The 17983-nt window shown below is 45.1% G+C and overlaps 2 protein-coding genes across 3 annotated transcripts in view; one reads left to right on the top strand and one right to left on the bottom strand.

The window, feature by feature from the left end:
- The window catches only part of ppih (peptidylprolyl isomerase H (cyclophilin H)), a 56834-nt gene that overhangs the window by 29788 nt on the left and 9063 nt on the right, over positions 1-17983 (bottom strand). The window lies entirely within an intron of this gene.
- Positions 8573-17572, top strand: LOC107075565 (probable G-protein coupled receptor 160). 2 transcript variants are annotated; one of them, XM_015337063.2, is made up of 2 exons: positions 8573-8661; positions 13943-17572. In XM_015337063.2, the coding sequence occupies exon 2, from the start codon at positions 14031-14033 to the stop codon at positions 15156-15158; it is 1128 nt and encodes a 375-aa protein (XP_015192549.2). In that variant the 5' UTR covers positions 8573-8661; positions 13943-14030; the 3' UTR covers positions 15159-17572. The 2 variants fall into 2 exon arrangements, with proteins under 2 accessions (XP_015192549.2, XP_069039955.1); XM_069183854.1 differs by lacking the exon at positions 8573-8661 and adding an exon at positions 12541-12798.

Consider the following 17983-nt stretch of genomic DNA (forward strand, 5'->3'; position numbering starts at 1 on the left):
GCAACGGGCACCAGGTAGGGTACAGCCGGTCCACTCTCACACCTGGGCCAAGTTTCCCAGAAAGCACTTAAACTCCCAGCATGTCTTGGCTGGGAGGAAACTGGAGCACCTGGAGGAAACCCACGCAAACACAGGGTGAACATACAGTACAATACTTGTCAGATAGAGCTAAGATTTATTTATTTCTACTTATTTCTTGGGTTCTCCTGACTCTTAAACCTATTTAACCCTGAAATCATGCTCACCGAGAACACCATTCAACACGAAATTTCCCAAAACAGAATTTTACCATAGTCGATGCATTTCCTTTGGTTCGACAAGGTTGCTTAGTCTTTTCAAACTAATATTTTGATGCGCTGAGTTATATTTTCTGCTCCAATAAGTGGACGTTTGCATTAATTCTTGGATGGAAATCTGAACCCTAACCCTAACCTCCCCAAACCCTTAGCTAGGGTTAGGGTTAGGAGTATTAGAATACATGGAGGATGTTTGATGGCATGGCTGTGTTTTAGGACAGGAATGGAATTGAGGAAAAGTGATGTGTCTGCGCAAACAGCACCCTAGGATTTGAACCCAGGGCCCCAGCGCTGTGGGAGGACAGTGGAGCACCTGGAGGAACACTAAGGTTTCAGATATCAAATCAAAATATTCTTCGACCCCCAACGAATCACAAAAATAGATGATCGAAAATAACATTGCTGAAGCAGTTCTCATATTACCTATACACAACCACTCCACTATGACATAATCACAGTCTGACAACATTCCCTTTCATTATTTATTTGTATAAGATTGCTACTGGTTTCTGCCCTCTCTATCCCAGCACACGCTGCTTTTTTAGACATTTTTAAAGAACTACACAAACACACATACGGTTTTTGCTCCAGAATCAAAAACCAAACCAGAATATTACTGGAATTAGCGACCTTTATTAACTCCGTCCCAATTCCTTATTTAACACGTCACTGCGCACCAGACAGCAGCCTGACTGACTTTACACTCACGTTTATTTGGCAGATATTTGTCTTGTCACGGGCTCAGGCTGACGTGACGCCACATCAGCAGTTACTCAGGGGGACCACGAGGTCGGGCATTTCTGCCGCGTGTCAACTTAACACAGAAGAAACACCGCGGCGGTGTCGTTTCGTCCTGCCAGTGAGCTGATCAGCAGCCTCGCCCACAGCCCTTCCGCGACGCCAGGCCTCTCCGATGCCGAGCACCCATGTGCATGGGTTCGAGCAAGTGTGGAAACTGAGGGCTCCTTAATACATCTGACCTTTTTGCATATGACTGAAATTACTGCTTATGCATTCTTCCAAGCAAGTTCCAACCCCAACAAGTGGTACCAACCATCCAGTTTCCACCTGACAGCATATTCTCTACTATTATATTGCTGTTTGTACTATTGCTGTTTGCTGTATGTCAGTCTAACAGTATTGATACACGTCACCCTCTTAAGACACTGTGCATCCATGCTCTTTCTGACTGCGTCTTCACCCTGGATGAGACACCAGCCCATCGCAGGGCACACAGGGTCACACCAGGGCCGATCTTCCCAGCAGCCACTTAATCCTGCCAGCACGTCTTTGGACTGTGGGAGGAATCCCATGTGAACACGGGGAGACCATACAGACTCCACACAGACAGCACCCCAGGTCGGGAACTGAACCCAGGACCCCAGCACTGTGAGGCAACAATGCTGACCGCTGTGCCTCCCTGTTCTGCACATACAGTAGATGCTATTGTTACACAAAGGAAAAGGCAGATGAAATCAACAAGCATTACTAATGTTCTTCCCTGTGTTTTAGTTCCACATTCCACCACTGGCCTAACAAGGAAGAGCTGAAAAAATTAATTTCAATAGGAACAAGGATGTACAGTCACAATCGTAAGACCAAGTAATAAAGTCAGGAATTAAAAATCGGTGGATCCCTGTAAATATCCTTCTGATTGATACAACCCACATATATATCTAACGAGCTATTCGTGCTAAACCAGGCTGCGATATTTCTAGATTAGATAAAAGGCACAGACCAAAACAGGTGCTTTGCAGCTGTCAGTATTAAATACGATATCTACGAAGATGTGTCTGCAGCCTTGTGGTGACGTGAAATGTTTGAACCCAATACCGTGTACAGACAAAATGTACATATGCAGTAATCTTTATTCTTTTTTCAGTCATGTTTGCTGCAAGACCTCAGAGGCTAAACACAGTAAAAAGCACGGAAACAGTAAGAGACGCACCACTGCACTGGCTGCAACATGAGACAGGTGACTAATGAGCTGATCCCATTCAAACCCATCCTGCTCTTAGATGATCCAGCACTTCCATCAAGCCAGATCTAGAAGGATCCCATGCAGCCAGCCTGAGCAACATGGAGGGTTGACACAGATCCCCACAATTCTGTCCTGAATGCTCCCAGACTTGACTTTCCCTTGCATTTCCCATGTGCTTGTGCTGCTGAATTAAGAAAAGCCAGCAGCCATATCACCCTGCCACTCACAGCTGACAGCCCACTGAAGCTCAGCAGGTCTGAGCCTGGTCAGTACCTGGATGGGAGACCTCGTGGGAAAAACTAAGGTTGCTGCTGGAAGAGGTGTTAGTGGGGCGCTCACCCTGCGGTCCATGTGGGTCCTAATGCCCCAGTATAGTGACGGGGACACTATACTGTAAAAAGGCGCCATCCTTCGGATAAGATGTAAAACCGAGGTTAAGTCATTAAAAATCCCAGGGCGTTTCTCTAAAAGAGTAGGGGTGTAGCCCCGGTGTCCTGGCCAAATTTCCCATTGTACCTTACCAATCATGGCCTCCTAATAATCCCCATCTATCAACTGGCTTCATTACTCTGTTCTCCTTCCCACTGAGAGCTGATGTGTGGTGAGCGTTCTGGCGCACTATGGCTGCCGTCGCATCATCCAGGTGGGGCTGCACATCGGTGGTGGAGGGGATCCCCATTACCTGTAAAACGCTTTGAGTGGCGTGTCCAGAAAAGCAGAAAAGCTATGTAAGTGTAACAATTATTATTATTATTATTATTATTATTATTAAAAGTATTACCAATGGATTTCAGGATGCTGATTACCAAAATTGAGCCCTAAGGTCCCTGGTATATAAGACTGATTCCTACCTGATCTCCTCACAGGCTGTATGCCAGCAGGGTGTTCACACTCTGTATGAACACCTTCAAACCAAACTTCAAACCAAACCTAGTGACATCTGCCTGTTCCCAAGTCTCCCCTTCTTCCTAGTGAGTGTCGGCCCCTCAGGTGGAGGTCTCTGCTGGGGAGCTGCAGCTACGCCACCTGCTCAGTATGGAGCTCTGAGAAACAGGCAGCAGCGACCCCACTCTCCAACACCAAGTCCATGCGCAGAGACGTACACGTCAGGCCCTGCCTGATATGACCAGAGACTGTCCTGGCTAGGGTCTGCTCCTGTTTATGCTAGCTCTTGGGTGTTTTGCAGGAGCACTCTTGTATCACGTCCGTTCACTTCCAAGCAGGTTTTGCTACCACACCGTGTCACAAGGAGCACTACTTTACTGGCATCTCCTTTTGTTTCCTTCTCGTGTTATTGAGAAATATTTCTCCAGCTTTAGGCACTTCCACAGAACTGAAACCTCCCTTTAGACTTGCTAATGATGTTGCTCGTGGTTGGATGATTTTCATACACCTGCGATCTTAAACGGGAACAGCAATCTAAGTTTCTCAGACTGGTTGTTAAATCTCAGTAACAAAATAAATTCATTGATGGTATACAAAAATCAAACACATTTTGAATTAATCACAAAGTTGTGAACCTTGAGAAAGCACTATAAGTTGCCATTTTGTCAAAAACCCCTGGTCTTGCCACTGGCAAGCGAGAGTTCCTACAAACTGATGCGGCCCTTCCTGCCCACTAGTGAGTGTAATGACTAATGTACTGTGATGTACGAGCGAAAAAATACAGGTTGTGTATTTTCACTGTTTCACTGCAGAAATGTTCCACCGTGATCTGCATGCAGAGCTACCAAGTTGTCTTGGTCATCAAAACCGTTTTGAGGTCAAAGAGCAATATTTCTATTGGATTAAAAGAGATGTATTCACAAGCCAGCTGGTTTACAATGACACAGGGACGCACACATCACCGGAAGTAATGTCACCTCATTCACAATAGCAGAATATGGTGCTGTGCCTACCTGGAGATTTGGTCTATTTTGTGATGTACTGTAAATTGGAGATTTTACATGTTACTGAGCACATTCTACTTTCACTGTGGTTTGAAATCCGCTCATCAATGCTGATTCTTTCTAACCCCAAAATATGAAAATATCTGTGCATCTTGTCACTCTGGTTACCTGGCTGGAGGGTTTCTTTGGCATTTCTTAAACTGCCCATAAACTGAGGAAATCATATTTTCCTGAACCCTGAAATTTTATTTCTTGGTTAGATTGGTTACGTCCGGAGTTTGACAGGGACTTCTTCCATTTACTATTGATATGTTTACCATCTCTTGACTAGTTGAATATCCCTTGGAAAAGGAAACAGTTTATCTTTCTGCTGATCCGTTCCTCTGTTTTAGGGTTAACGATGTTGGAAAAACCAAGTTTCCCCTTTTGCTTATAGTGACTAGTGAGCAGGAAGGGCCATTTTATGGCACAATTCACTAGAACTATCGCTCGTGGCAAGACCAGCGTTTTGAGACAACATGGCGACCATAAGGTACTTTCACAAAGTTCATTCGGAATTCATCAAAATTCTGTGGTACCGTCACTTCATTAATTTTGTTACCGAGATTTAATCAGTCAGAGAAACGGGGACTCAATTTCCCTTTCAAATGTCACTGGCTGAATTACCATCTGTATGCAGATGATACTCAAATCTAATCTCACTCAACCTGAGACCAAGGTAGCCAAATGTTTCTAGTGCCTCACGCAACATGCTTTTTCACCAATGACAGATGATTGCTTTCAAAGCTACACAGAGATCCAATGGGACATTCTGTCAAACAACAGTTTCTTTCCAGTCCGCAAATGATCGTAAACTGCAGTAAAATGCTGCTCATTTTCAATATTACACCTATTTTTTCAACATACGAATATAGGGAGCATTGTGGGAGCTCGTGTTTGCGAACAGCAAGGTGCTCTCTCCAAAAATAGTTGCTTTTAAAATGATCGCACCCTGTTCCTTATGTCTTCAGCCAAGTTTGAGGAAAATGACTGCATTCAGCCTAATGAACTCATCAGGCATTCTGCCAAAGCACTGAGAAAATTCCCCGTTACTAACTTTCCAAAAGATAAAGTAACTAAGGACTCAGACAAGAACTGTGACAGCGAGTGAGCAAGGCAGTCTTAGCAAAAGATACAGGTTAATTCATAATTCATTGATTCAAAGAAATTCTGACCATCGTTTCGTCAATCCTGTCTTCCCCTGATTACAAGTTTCTGTTCCGTGTGTGAAGGAAGCTCAGGCAACTTAGCTTTCCACAACCAGTATAGAGCAGTTCACTTCATACTATGTAGGCCTGGTTTTTGCCATTTCTGAAACATTTCTTCTGACTGGAGAGCGATAAATAAGTAAAGATCTTCAATATGAAATACGAAGCAAAGTTCTGTGCAAAACATCACACGTCCCTCACAAATCCTATGGCAGTGCCTGTGTACGTCCTATACAGTGCTGCACTTCACTACAGTACTTACCTAAGTGTGCAGTGGCCTGTTGTCATTTTACTTAATCACTAACATTTGCATGAGCTATTCGAACTCATTTCTTTTTATTCATTACATTGGAAAACACCTTTTCAAAGCTTTATGCACTGTAAGGTGACAATAGGAAAGGGTGACATAGAATAAGGATATATTACACATGCACAGGCAGCAAAAGAGATACAGAATAAAGTAAAATAGCTGCTTACAGTCTGTAGACTATTCATCCATCCATTCATTTTCTAACCTGTTCATCCATTTTTAGAGCAGCAGGGGAGGTGAAGCTCATCTCAGCAAGCATCCAATAGTACCCATAGGTACCAGTGACCCTAATTGTGACTTTTCTTTATCATCTGCACACAGCCCATCCAAGCATCTGTGTTTGCAGGCTTTTGTGTTAAAATCTGCCCATTAAGATTCACTGCGGCTGCAGGAAATGAACAGTGCCAGGCTCAGGCATACACCAGCTGCCACAGGTTGGAGAAGGGCTTGGCCTCTCTGTGACTCTGATGAAGAGATTCATTTGTCTGGAAGAACTGCTGCTACAGGGCAGTGCTCAGAGAATCGGATCAGAGGAACTCCAGGCCAAGTCTTGGGACTGAGCTCCAGTGAATGTGCCTTTCCTACGGTGACAGAAGGTGGTGCAGTTAAGCCTCGAAGGAAAGAGCTCTCACCAGCACCACACTGCACCCACAGGGAGCTCCGGAGCAGAGCACAAACAGGTATCTGTGCCTTTTAAACTACTCTCTCCACTAAACTACGCACCAAACTGTAAGCGTAGCAAGATCAGCAAATGGGCTCTACTGCTTCCCTTTAAAATGCTCTTCATCTGCAAGATCATCTGATCACAATGGTCAGTGAGGGAGGCAGCTCACCACTAGACAGGACTGTGTTACCTGTGAGGTGCTGGGGGGGGGCGAAGGGCTCAAAGGTGGGCATCATGGAGGAGTCTGTCCAGAATTCTCCCCTGTGCAAGGTTATGGGGTTCACAGCCACAAGCCCAGATGCAAAAAACAAACCAGTGGCATAACAAAATAAAAATCGGCAAATCTAAAGAGAACAGCCATACATAACTCTTACAGGTAAACAGAACAAGACTCCAATCATACAGCATTTTAAACACATGCGTCAGTCATCTGAGAGCAGCTTATTTTTTGCCCTGCCCTCGACAGGAATCCATCACAGAACAACTGAGAGATTAACTTCACAACACGGCTACCTTTAATAAAGGCAGGGGTGTCCTAAAATCAAGAGCGCAGAAGCAGAACACCACTCGTGTATGATGGTGAACAATTTCGATTTTCTCCAGATCCGGTCTTTATTTCTTCTTGAAGTGGAGATAGTGGTTGGTGGTTGAGGGGAGCCCCCATTACCTGTAAAGCGCTTTGAGTGGAGTGTCCAGAAAAGCGCTATATAAGTGTAAGCTATTATTATTATTATTATAAGGACCATGTGCAGAACTATGCAGCTGGAGTGAGATCAGCACATGCAAAATAATACCTGTGCCTGTTTTCTACACTGCTGCCTACTCTGCCAAAGACTGCACAGTCTCATTTCACTGCCTGCAGACAGACAATGACAAATTTAAATTTACATTCTAATTCTGCCCCATCTTTCTCGCCTAAAAAAGGCTCCACGGCCGAAATGTTGTGCTTCCTTCCTTGTCTTTTCAGAAGGGAATAAACCTCTTACTTGTTCCTTTGCAGTCTGCGCCTACGCTCACGCCCACCTGAGCTGCTTCAAATTTAAATTCCTATTGCTTTCCTCATGCGTCGCGGCTCTTTTCATAAACACCTTGAACTGTCATTCAGGGCCCCTTTCTTTGCACCTAACATTGAAAAGAAGGGTGCTGGTATTTCTATTTACTCGCACAGCAGAGCACTTGTGCAGGGCGTGGGCTGGAGGCTGGCAGGGGGGTTCCAAAGCCCCTCTGTGCTCAGGAGTTTGCCTGCTGGTCTGCTGCAGGACCGGTTCAGCTACAATCCGCCGGGAAAACAGGATGCTTGGGAAGAAAAGAAGGGGGTGGATCTATATATGCAAAGGTTGCATTAAGGGTGAGGTGACAGGCACAAAAACACTGAAATACTTTCCAGTTTCTCACCACTTTATCCAATTTAGGGTTGCTGGGGAGCGGGAGCCTATCATGGCAAGCCAAGGGGTGCACGTCGGGGTACACCCTGGACGGGCCGCCAGTCCGTCGCAGAGCACAAACGGACACAAACCCACCAGGGCTAATTTGACCCAGAAGCCAATTAACCATCTAGCAGGGTTTTGAACTGTGGGAGGAAATGCCAGATCCAGGACTGAACCAGGGCCCCAGTGCTGAGAGGCATCATGGTGCCCATATCAGAATACAACTTTGACGATGGTGAATAAAATGACTGAGGCCAGTGCAGTGCACGCGCCATGGAAAACTCAAACACTAAGAGAACTAACACAAGACGAGTCTAAAGTAGTGGGTCTTGCTGTACAATACCCAGCACCAGGCCTCCCAGTTGGTACTGCCTTCAAAACGCCAATGTACAGACCCAACAGTTTGCTATTTAGCCTTTGTTTTGGTCAACTTCAAACCTCACGAATCTCCCTACAAGTCTTTCACATTTCCTCATATGACACAAAGAGCCCTACATGGCCTGCCTCCACACAGCAAATGCACCTCAGCAACTCCTGCTCTTGTGCGTCTAAAGAAAAGGGCCTCACAAAGCGCGTGTAAAGTGAACAGTGGCGGGCCGTGGCAGACGATCAGCTCACGACAAGAAGACACAAGCCGAGGAGGCTGGGAAAGCCCCGCCTCTCCCATGACCCGGCCCACCGTAGCCCCGCCCCTCCAGCAGCTAGGTTGGTCGCCCTGTGAGTGAACAGGTGTGGGCGAGTAGGTCCCGCCCCCTGACAGAGCTCTCCTGCACAGGAGCAGTCACTCAGCTCAGAGACCAGAACTGCCTGCAGCCACACACCTCGTTTCCCGGCCTCTTCACTCCAGGTGAGATTCTAAACGAAATACACCTTAACGATCACTAAACTGAGGCAGTTGTGCGAAGTACAGTATGCAGACAGCTAGGGATTACTAATGAAAGGTTGAAAAGAACGCATCCAGGAAACTGTATCAAATTTCCAGAATCCGGGAGGTGCGAACCATGCCTTTAATTATCCAAAATGTATAAAAGCAGTCTAATTCTATTATTTACAAAGGAGATGCAAATTATTTTTATTATTGATTCTAACTTCTGATCATCCAGACCGTGGTTCCATTTGTTTTATCAGTGAAGTGTTTCGCTCTTCTACAGCAGTGTCACAATTGTTGCTCTCTAGCTTGACATGGGAGTTAGCAGCGTTCCTAACTTTAAAAAAAAAATGCAGTATAAAAGATAAGTTCTGCGATCTATGAATTCTGTCGTGTACGTTTCTGCCATTTTAGTTGGAATCTGATACAATTAAACTCGTTTTGAATCAACGGTTCTCAAATTGTGCGGTTCTCTTCCTCTTTACTGTTTGCACGCAAAGGGCTAAACTGAAGTACAGAGAACTGGGAAAGAAACTCAGACAGTTCCCTGTTTTTCATTCAGATCCTTCACTGACTAAATTATCTCACCTGAACAATACCCATGTCCTCTTGAAATGATACGCAAAAGATGTTGAGGAAGTATAATGCAGATTATTCAAGTTAAAATCTTTCAAATAAAGCATGTTTGAAATTGTAATGCTTCAGGCTACTAGTGAATTATACTGATTGCGGTCTCTAAATAAAACCAGGTTTCTGCCATTAATGTCTCACTTGCCAGGAGCATGGTGATACAGTGGTTAGCATTTCTGCCTCACATTGCTGGGGCCCTGGGTTCGATTCCTGGGGTGCTATCAGCATGGAGTTTGTTTGTTCTCACCGTGTTTTATTAATTATCGTTAAAGTGTACTTAGACATGGGCATCAGTACGGCGCGGAGGTCTGCATTGCTGCCTCTCGGCACTGGAGCAGGGGGTTTGGGTCGAGACCTGGGGTGCTGTCTGTGTGGAGTTTGTATGTTCTCCCTGGGCTCACATGGGCTTCCTCTCACAGACCACAAACATACCGGCAGGTTATTTGCCGTTTGGGAAGACGGGCTGCCATGTGAGAGTGTGCCTTGCCTTGCGCCCGCTTGCTTGATATCGCCTCTGGTTCCGCAGTGACCCTGAACTGGGAGACAGTGGTTAGAAAATGGACACATGCCTGTCCCCACTGGCAAAGGTGATTAATCCAAAGGCGATAGTCAGAGCGCTAAAGGAGGGGGTGGAGCACGATTTCTTGCTTTAATTTACTGGCAAAACAAGAATAACCATGCTCATCTCACAAAGGTGAGAAACAGTGCCGTTTTATCATTTCTAATGCGACCAGTGCGGCACCAAAAAAAACTCAGTACTGAATTCCATCTGGTCAATTTCGAAGCGCAAACCTCCTAGTTGCACTGGGGCCAAATCGCCGTAAACAAAGATAGGGGTGTGAGCTGTGACTCCTTCTGGAAAGATAAATTAATCAACTGACAACCTCAAAGGTTATGACAGAGGAATTAGAAACTAGCAGTGAAGCTCGTTCTATAAAGGAAACGTTTGGAGTAAAAGTACCGGATTAGGGTTAAATTCCAGGAGCTGTCAGACACGGTTTTTTTGAGCCTTTAGTTTCACAACCCACGTTGTCACAAAAGCGACAGGAGATTTCTGAATCTAACCAGCAACCACTTGCAGTACGTTGGCCCGGTAATGGGAAAACGGGTTCGTTGTGCCTTTTTTTTGACGGCAAGACTGCGCAAAACTGCGTGAGATTTTCTACAAACTCCTTCATCAAAGACACACCCGAGGAATAAAAGAAAACAACAGCAGAGCTGATGCTTTGCAAACCTAAACCTTTAAGCAGCTTCTAAGCTACAGTGAAATGAAGACGTTGTTGGTTCAGCAGTTTCAAAGCATGACGCCTGTCCAATAATGGAAAAGCATGGAATAATTAGGGTTTCCACAGTATTACGTTTCCCAGTTTTGTGCTCGTAAACCTGACTAGCCTATTAGTACTTTACACCTGACCCGTCAAGTCTGTTGTCTTAACAACAAGTTCATATCTGGCTTTTGAAAAGTGAAAAGGGGGCTTTTCATTCCCCCCCAAAAATTAAAAAATAAGACAAATTCTATAAAAGCTCAGAATTTAGTATTTCATTGTGGTCGAAAAATATTGGCTTCAATGTTTTTTGTTCTACTGCTTTTATATTCGAAACAGCAGGTTGTGAAATGTCCTTTTTGCAAGTGGGAAATTGACCTTCTGCTAGAAAATACTAATATCAATTTTAATCATGCAAAACTTAGCACTATTAAGATACCACCAGGGAGCAACGAGAAAGTGATATTGAGACATTGAAAAACGAATTATTAATAGTTACATTTATATAACTCTTGTGCGCTGTTTTATAATGACCATTCTAAAAATATTTAAAGAAAATATACACATACAATGAGTGCACCGCAATTTTATTCCTTGTATGGTATAAAACAATACAAGGTATAAAACGTATGGTATAAAATGTCAACGTGTGGTCATACTGACAGTAACCAAGGTTTCAAGTAAAATGCATGAGTTACAGATGTCGCAGCCAACAGATCTAACAGCACAGCAACCCACAGAACATATTCAAGAAAACTGGAATAACACACAAGACCGTAGCAACTTATCTCCAGTAGGGCAAGAAAGACCGCACGAAATCTAAAAACAGTCAAGCAAATGTTTGGATTTAATCTTATCTGCTTCTCTGTGACATGGGAGTGTTGCTTAGCATTTGGTTGCTATGCAAGAGAGGCTACAGTGGATAAGACTTTTGTGCGGCTTTAACATTGTGTCGTTTCCAGTTCATTCTTGTTCCTGTGCACTGCCGTCTCGTGCTTCATGACAGCATACCGTAAATAGGTCCTCATTACGAACAGTTTGCAAAGCTCTGGTGCATTGTCAGAGGTGTTGCCAGGTTTCAAGTGACAAAGGTGTGGAATCTGCTTTTAGAGCAAGCAACTCCAAAGCGTGGATGCCCAGTCTGGACTTTTAAGCGACACCAGGGCTTTACCTCGCCCACTGTAAACTGGAGGCATGTCTTTACACAAAGGGTTGTGGGAGAATGGAGCAAGCTATCCAGCCATGTGGCTGAAGCTCGTACTTCAGCTTCGACCGCACGCTCTCTGCTCGTCTGTAACCTGCCTTTGGTTCGTTCGTCCCTTTAATCAGCCCAACCCAGGATCCTCCTTGTGTAAGAACAGACAAAACACAGTGGCTCCAACCTCTACCAATGAAAAAATGAGATCAGAAAAAAAGCGAGTAACAGAAGTTCATAAGGTGGCAAGGCTGGTGCAGCAAGCACATTTCTGCTATGAGCCTGTACTGTAAGAGAGGTGTTTCGCGATGGTGGACACTACAGGTCCAGGGTAAAGAACATTTGGCTGAGTCACACTGCAGAGCGCGACAAAGGGTTTGAATACAGGTGTGTGTCTGTGGAGTACTGTAGTTTGGGCATGCTCAGTAAACCCCAGGCAGTTAGCTTATTCACAACCCCCCTAGCGCTACAGTACTACACACTCTTTCACCGAACTTGCATTATTCACCTTGCCGAAAATCGCTGGAAATCATTCTTCAGCTTGTGCAATTATTTTAATACAGGCAAATAGCTCGAAATTTTACATAACTGCAATTTAATGTGTTCCGAAAGTTCCAGATGTCAATCAGAAAAATTGCGCAGTTACTATCTGCCATGATCACATTTACAGAATACAGTGCAAGATAATATTCCATCTAGGAGTGGGTTGGGCTGGGTACAAGATTTGCAGGCTTTACAATATGCAAAGTAAAAATGCTACATTACTTTGCAGTGCAGTACAGGACAGTACAATACATTGGCTATGATCAGTACACAAAGAGGCAGTGTTTTATGTGGTACGAATGTTATTAATCTTATTAAGATCTGAAACAAGCTGCCTCTTTGGAGAAGACCTGTGTCAGCAGGAACACACAGAATCACACACAGGAACTTGATCTTTTCAGTTTCTTCACTTTCATGGATATATGAATGGGGAAAATGAAACAAGGCTGTTTGGCCCCATCTTTCCTATCCGGTAGTTGGCAAGTAAGTGACACAAGGGTCTCATCTAGCAGTTTCTTGCATGAAGTCAGGGTATTGGCTGCAACAACAAAACTGTGTGGCCTGTTCCATGCTCCCACAACCCTTTGTGTAAAGAAGCCAGGGTATCTGTTTGTATTATCGATCAATTTCTCTAGGATAACAGGCAACTCATCTTGCTGTTGCTGTCTTTCTGCAAAACTATGCACAGTCTTGCGTCTTATAATCACTATAAGAAATTACTAGGTTAAACAACTGTGTTCCAAAATAATCATAATGTTACTATTTAGAAAAATAAACTATTTGATCATTAACTATGACCCTACATGTTGAAGAGTTTTTATCTGTCAGCTTCTTGGGTGCAGTCACAGTGAATTCCAGCCTACATCAAAATTGATCGTAAAATAAAATGTCAGGTTTATTTGCTAACATGGTATGTTATGTTAGGTTATGGTTAACTATCAATTACCTCAATCCAGTTTTAATTAGCTACGTACTAATAAACACAGTAACATTTTTAATATAATATCAGCAATAATGGAAGCGTATTTTGTATATCACGTTATACATTAAAAAACATGCAATGCAAATGTCATGTAAATTCACCATCTGCTCAAGAACCCAGGCAGTTTTTCAGCCTGACCCGCTCCGAGAGACAATGAAGTATCTTGAAAAACTGCTTTGTCTGAAGACAATGCCCCACTACACTGATGGCACTCTGACGTTTACACTTCATGGAAAGACAGCAACTGCCAACTATTGCTCTAAGTAGGACAGCATCCTGGTACGTTTTCACGTGTTTCTCTTGCAAGTATGACGGGCATTCAGAGCATGTGCATACATATACTAATTTGTTGACATCAGTTCTTATCCTTTCTTCGCTAGGCCCTTCTTCCTTGGTTTGAGACAACAAATCTTCGACTTCCTTGTTTGTTTTGGGTGGGAGGACAGAAGGGGTTGTTTTGACACCTTCGAAATGTCTGTGTTTGCAGATTACAGCCACGCTCAACTTAAACTCAAAGCCAGCGAAGACCAAAACCGGATCTGCACTGCAGCCTGTGTGTTCCACACTCCCCAGACCAGAATAACCTGCACCTGCTCCCTTTGTGTTTGTGGATGTTCCACTTATTGTTCTCTCTGTGCCTCACAGGCTTCGTCTTTCTGCGAGGGGACAGCGAGGGGGATGATCAAGGTTGCCGGCTGAACCCGAGACTTCGACAAACAGAGCCTGGCAGGACATGCATAACATCAGCAACTCCATCCGAAGCATGATGGCCATACTGAAGACAAAGTGGCACAAGGAGGACTCGGTCCTGGAGGACAACACGCTACAGTTTGTGGCTGTCCTGCTCTTTAAGGTGGCCCTGAATGCCCTGGTGACGATGTCCAGCTTCAAGAGCATGCGGAAATCCTTCATGGGCTTCTTCTGCATGTCCCTCTTCATCGCTGACGTAGCGCTGCTCTGCGGGTTAGCGACTGTGTGGCTCATCGGTGACTTTGTGGACACGCCCCAGTCCTTGTGCTACATTCTCGCCCACGCGTCCACAGCCTACCGTCAGCTGCCCCTGCCCGTGCTCCTTCTGGGGACTCTGGACTACGCCCGCAGCCTGCGTTCTCACCCCTACCCAATGTCCTGGAGGAGGGCCATCTTGTACATCGCAGAGATGCTGCTGGTGTGGGCGCTGGCCATGTGTTACGCTTACCGCCACACCAACGCCACTGTCCTAGTGGGGACCTTCCGCCAAGGACAGAATGCCCTCTTCTGCCCCGTCCTTGACTCCAAAGTGATCATATACTTCTGCATAGGGACGACGCTGGGCAGCTGTGGCATCACACTTTACTTCTGGAGGCAGCTGCCCAGGGTTTTCAGGACATTCTATAGCCTGGATCTGTTCAAGGAAGCTCCTGAAGACCAGCTCCACAGCGACCTGGCCTTCAGCTACAGAAAGCTCTCCCAGGAGGAAGAGGAGTTGGTTGAGGACGGGAAGAACCACGCTCAGTCTGTGGCAGAGCAAAAGGAAATGCAAGGCCCACCGCTCCTACTGAGCATCACGTTTGTCTTCACAATCAACTGGATTGCCTTTCTGATGATCAACATCATCTGCACACTTCTGGACTTTGCCATCCCTTCCTATATGAACGTCAACCTCCTATGGATGCTGTGTGCCAACAGCTTCCTGATTGGGGTGGTGTCCTGGGTCAAACGCAGGCACCTGGGCACCCTCAGCAACCCGCCAGACGACATCTGCAATTGGAGCGCTTTCTGGCGTATCAGCAGAGAGATGGACCACAGCCTCCAGGACAATGGCTCTCAGGGCATCCATACCATGTCCGAAAGAATAGACAAAAACCTTTTATTAGTATAACACAATCCCTCAGCTGAGAGATCTGTAAAGAATATAACTGTGAACAGAAGGACAATAGGGCAAAGTAGCCTATCAAATCCAGCACAGGGGTGTAACTAGCAGCAGTCTAGATCTAAGGGCTAATCTGTTCACCTTTGCAGCCACACTACATGGTCCAGTGGGTCAGTTTAGGACATTGCTGTTAAATATGTTGATGAAGTGTTACAGAAATCTTTGCTTAAAGAAAACCTTTTACATTAATCAGGAAAAAAAACATTCATCAATTTGAGACGGGTGTGACCCATCAATAGGCAACCATGCAGGTACGTGCAGGATTATCTGATCTGAGGATACTCATGGGCTATGACACTGTACTCCTGACAAGAACTGCCGTTTGCCACAAGAAAACCTTTTTCGTACCGAGGAACTGTGCTGAAACCTCTGCTTCTTGAAACAGTGCACTGCAGAAAACCTTTACATCAGCTCGTTCTATGATCTATACTTGCAAGAACATCATTGTTAACAATGCCTATAAAACCTAATTAGTCCTACCAAGCTAGCTATACTAATCTGACTTCATTGGAAGCCTATGCTGGACAGTGGAAGGCCGACTGATACACGCAGAGGAACTTCATCCAGCGAGGAAAGAAACACACAGGCACAGAGAGCTGTATTACTGTAACGGCCCTGCTCTGTTGCAGTCTAGGATAATCCCCCACGAAAATGAACCGGTGTTCATCCTCTGTATTGGCTCAGCCACGTATAAAGAAACCAAGGCCGCACGCAGTCACTCCACAGCAGCTTAAAACACACCAACTCTTAAGTACAACAACATGAATCTTTCCATGTGCAAGAGGCAGGGATGTTGGGTCAAACAGTAACTATCACTCAAATCAAACAAGATAAATTGTGTCATTTCATTAGCACCACTTCTTATGTCCTTTAGGACTTCCAGGTGCTGGACATCTCAGGTGTGTGACTTTATCCTGCGAGTAAATACAGACAGATGAGTAAGAGGGAGTCTTTTTAATAAGTTTGCTTTGTTTTTGCATCTTGCATCTGAACTATTTGCATGAGGGACTGTAGTTCACAGCTCCTCCGAGAGGCCATGGAGAACGACTGTCAGGCAGCCTGGAAGATGTTCCAGAAGACCATTCGACGACACTGAAGGAGAGTCGCCCAAGGGCAGGAGAAACTTTGAGAGGTGAAGGGAGCACTCTGATGGGACCGGGTCCATTTCTGTGGCTGGGGTCCCAGTGGTGATTAAACAGACCCGTAGCGGCAGGGCAGCAGGAGTGGATGAGATCTGGCCAGTAACACTGAAGGTGCAGGACACTGCTGGGGTGTCATGGTTAACGGGTCTCTTCATGTTTACCTGGAAGGCGGGACAGTGCCTCTGGATTGGCAGATTGGGGTGGTGGTCCCCATTTTTAAAAAGGTGGACCAGAGGGTGTGTTCCAGCTACAGAGGGATCCCCAGCCTCCCTGGGAAAGCCTGTGCCAGGGTGCTGGAAAGAAGACTCCGCTTGACAGCTGAGCCCCAGAGACAGGAGAAGGAACATGGGCTCTGTCCTGGCTGTGGAACAGCAGACCAACTTTTTGTTCTCGCACAGATTCTTGAGGGGGCTTGGGAGTTTGTGGACTTGGAGACAGTGGGGTGTGGGGAAGCTGGCTAAGGGACTGTCCGAAATATGTTCAGTAAGTGGGAAAAGAACGTACCTGTAATGTTTCCACTACCAAAGGAGGCAGCAGATGTCCACAGCAGGGACTCTGACACCTAGGCTGCGCGGACGTATTCTCCACAGAGTTTAGCGGAAATGAACTAGATATGTGCCACGCTGCAGAACCCACAAACCAGCTACAATTTGACCCCCAAGAGAACCAAGCTGACAGCTGCATGTCAAAAAGTATAAAATATCTAGATCCCGAGCAACAAAGCGTTGAGAAATGGTATCCCTAAACCTGCGAAAAGTTTGCCCAGAGTGATGCATCTCTTCAAAAACCATCATAACAATGACACGGACGACACAAACTCCCACATCAGTTATCCGTTCAACCATAAAGGCGCTCTGTAAGCTGTTGATGCTTTCCGCAGTCGGAAAAAGCGTAGCAAAACCCTTCACACTAGAAACACAGAGGAGGGCAGCTGCTGAGGTAGACTCTGCGTGATAATTCACGTCTGCTTTGGTTGTCAAAGCTGGGACACTATGCACCTTTCTGTACTGACTTTGTACGCCGCGATTGCGAAAAATGAAAACAGATGTGGAAAACATGAATCTCATCAATGTATTATTTTTTTAGATTTGAAAAAGAATTGTTTGTTTTTCATCCTAGCTTAACGTTTTACTCCGGTGTGTCCTTGCACCCACGGGGAAATTTTGTCAGTTTGTATCGTTTTGTAAATAAAAAAACAACAACTATGCTGAAGTTTAATGATCCCATTGTTTACCGAGTTTATTTTTGTGACAATGCCACGATGTAAAAAGGGGGAATTTTATTAGCTAATGGATCCAAGAATCACTCCAGCCATTTAGACAGCACAGCTGTGTAGCTTGTTCCAGCCACCACAACTCTTTGTGCACCAGTGGCATGAACTCTGACAAGCTGGACGATGTATAAAGAAGAAAACCAATAAAAAGCAAACCTCCATTTAACGGACAATATTTTAATCTTGGATTTAATAACCTCTACAAAGCATGGATCACAACAGGCAGTGGTCAGCTTTCTGTATAAACAATCCTGTCACAGCGAGGGAACAGTTCAGCACAATTTAAAGGACTGCATACTTCAGAAGTGAAGGGAAACATAATTATGTCTTTGTTCCCGTTTGACTACAAACAATGTTCC

Source organism: Lepisosteus oculatus, chromosome 25, assembly GCF_040954835.1.
Source record: "Lepisosteus oculatus isolate fLepOcu1 chromosome 25, fLepOcu1.hap2, whole genome shotgun sequence".
Lineage (NCBI taxonomy): Eukaryota > Metazoa > Chordata > Actinopteri > Semionotiformes > Lepisosteidae > Lepisosteus > Lepisosteus oculatus.

Bases quoted from the DNA above. Each gene is read 5' to 3' on its own strand.
- LOC107075565 (XM_015337063.2), top strand. From the start codon at position 14,031: ATGCATAACATCAGCAACTCCATCCGAAGCATGATGGCCATACTGAAG.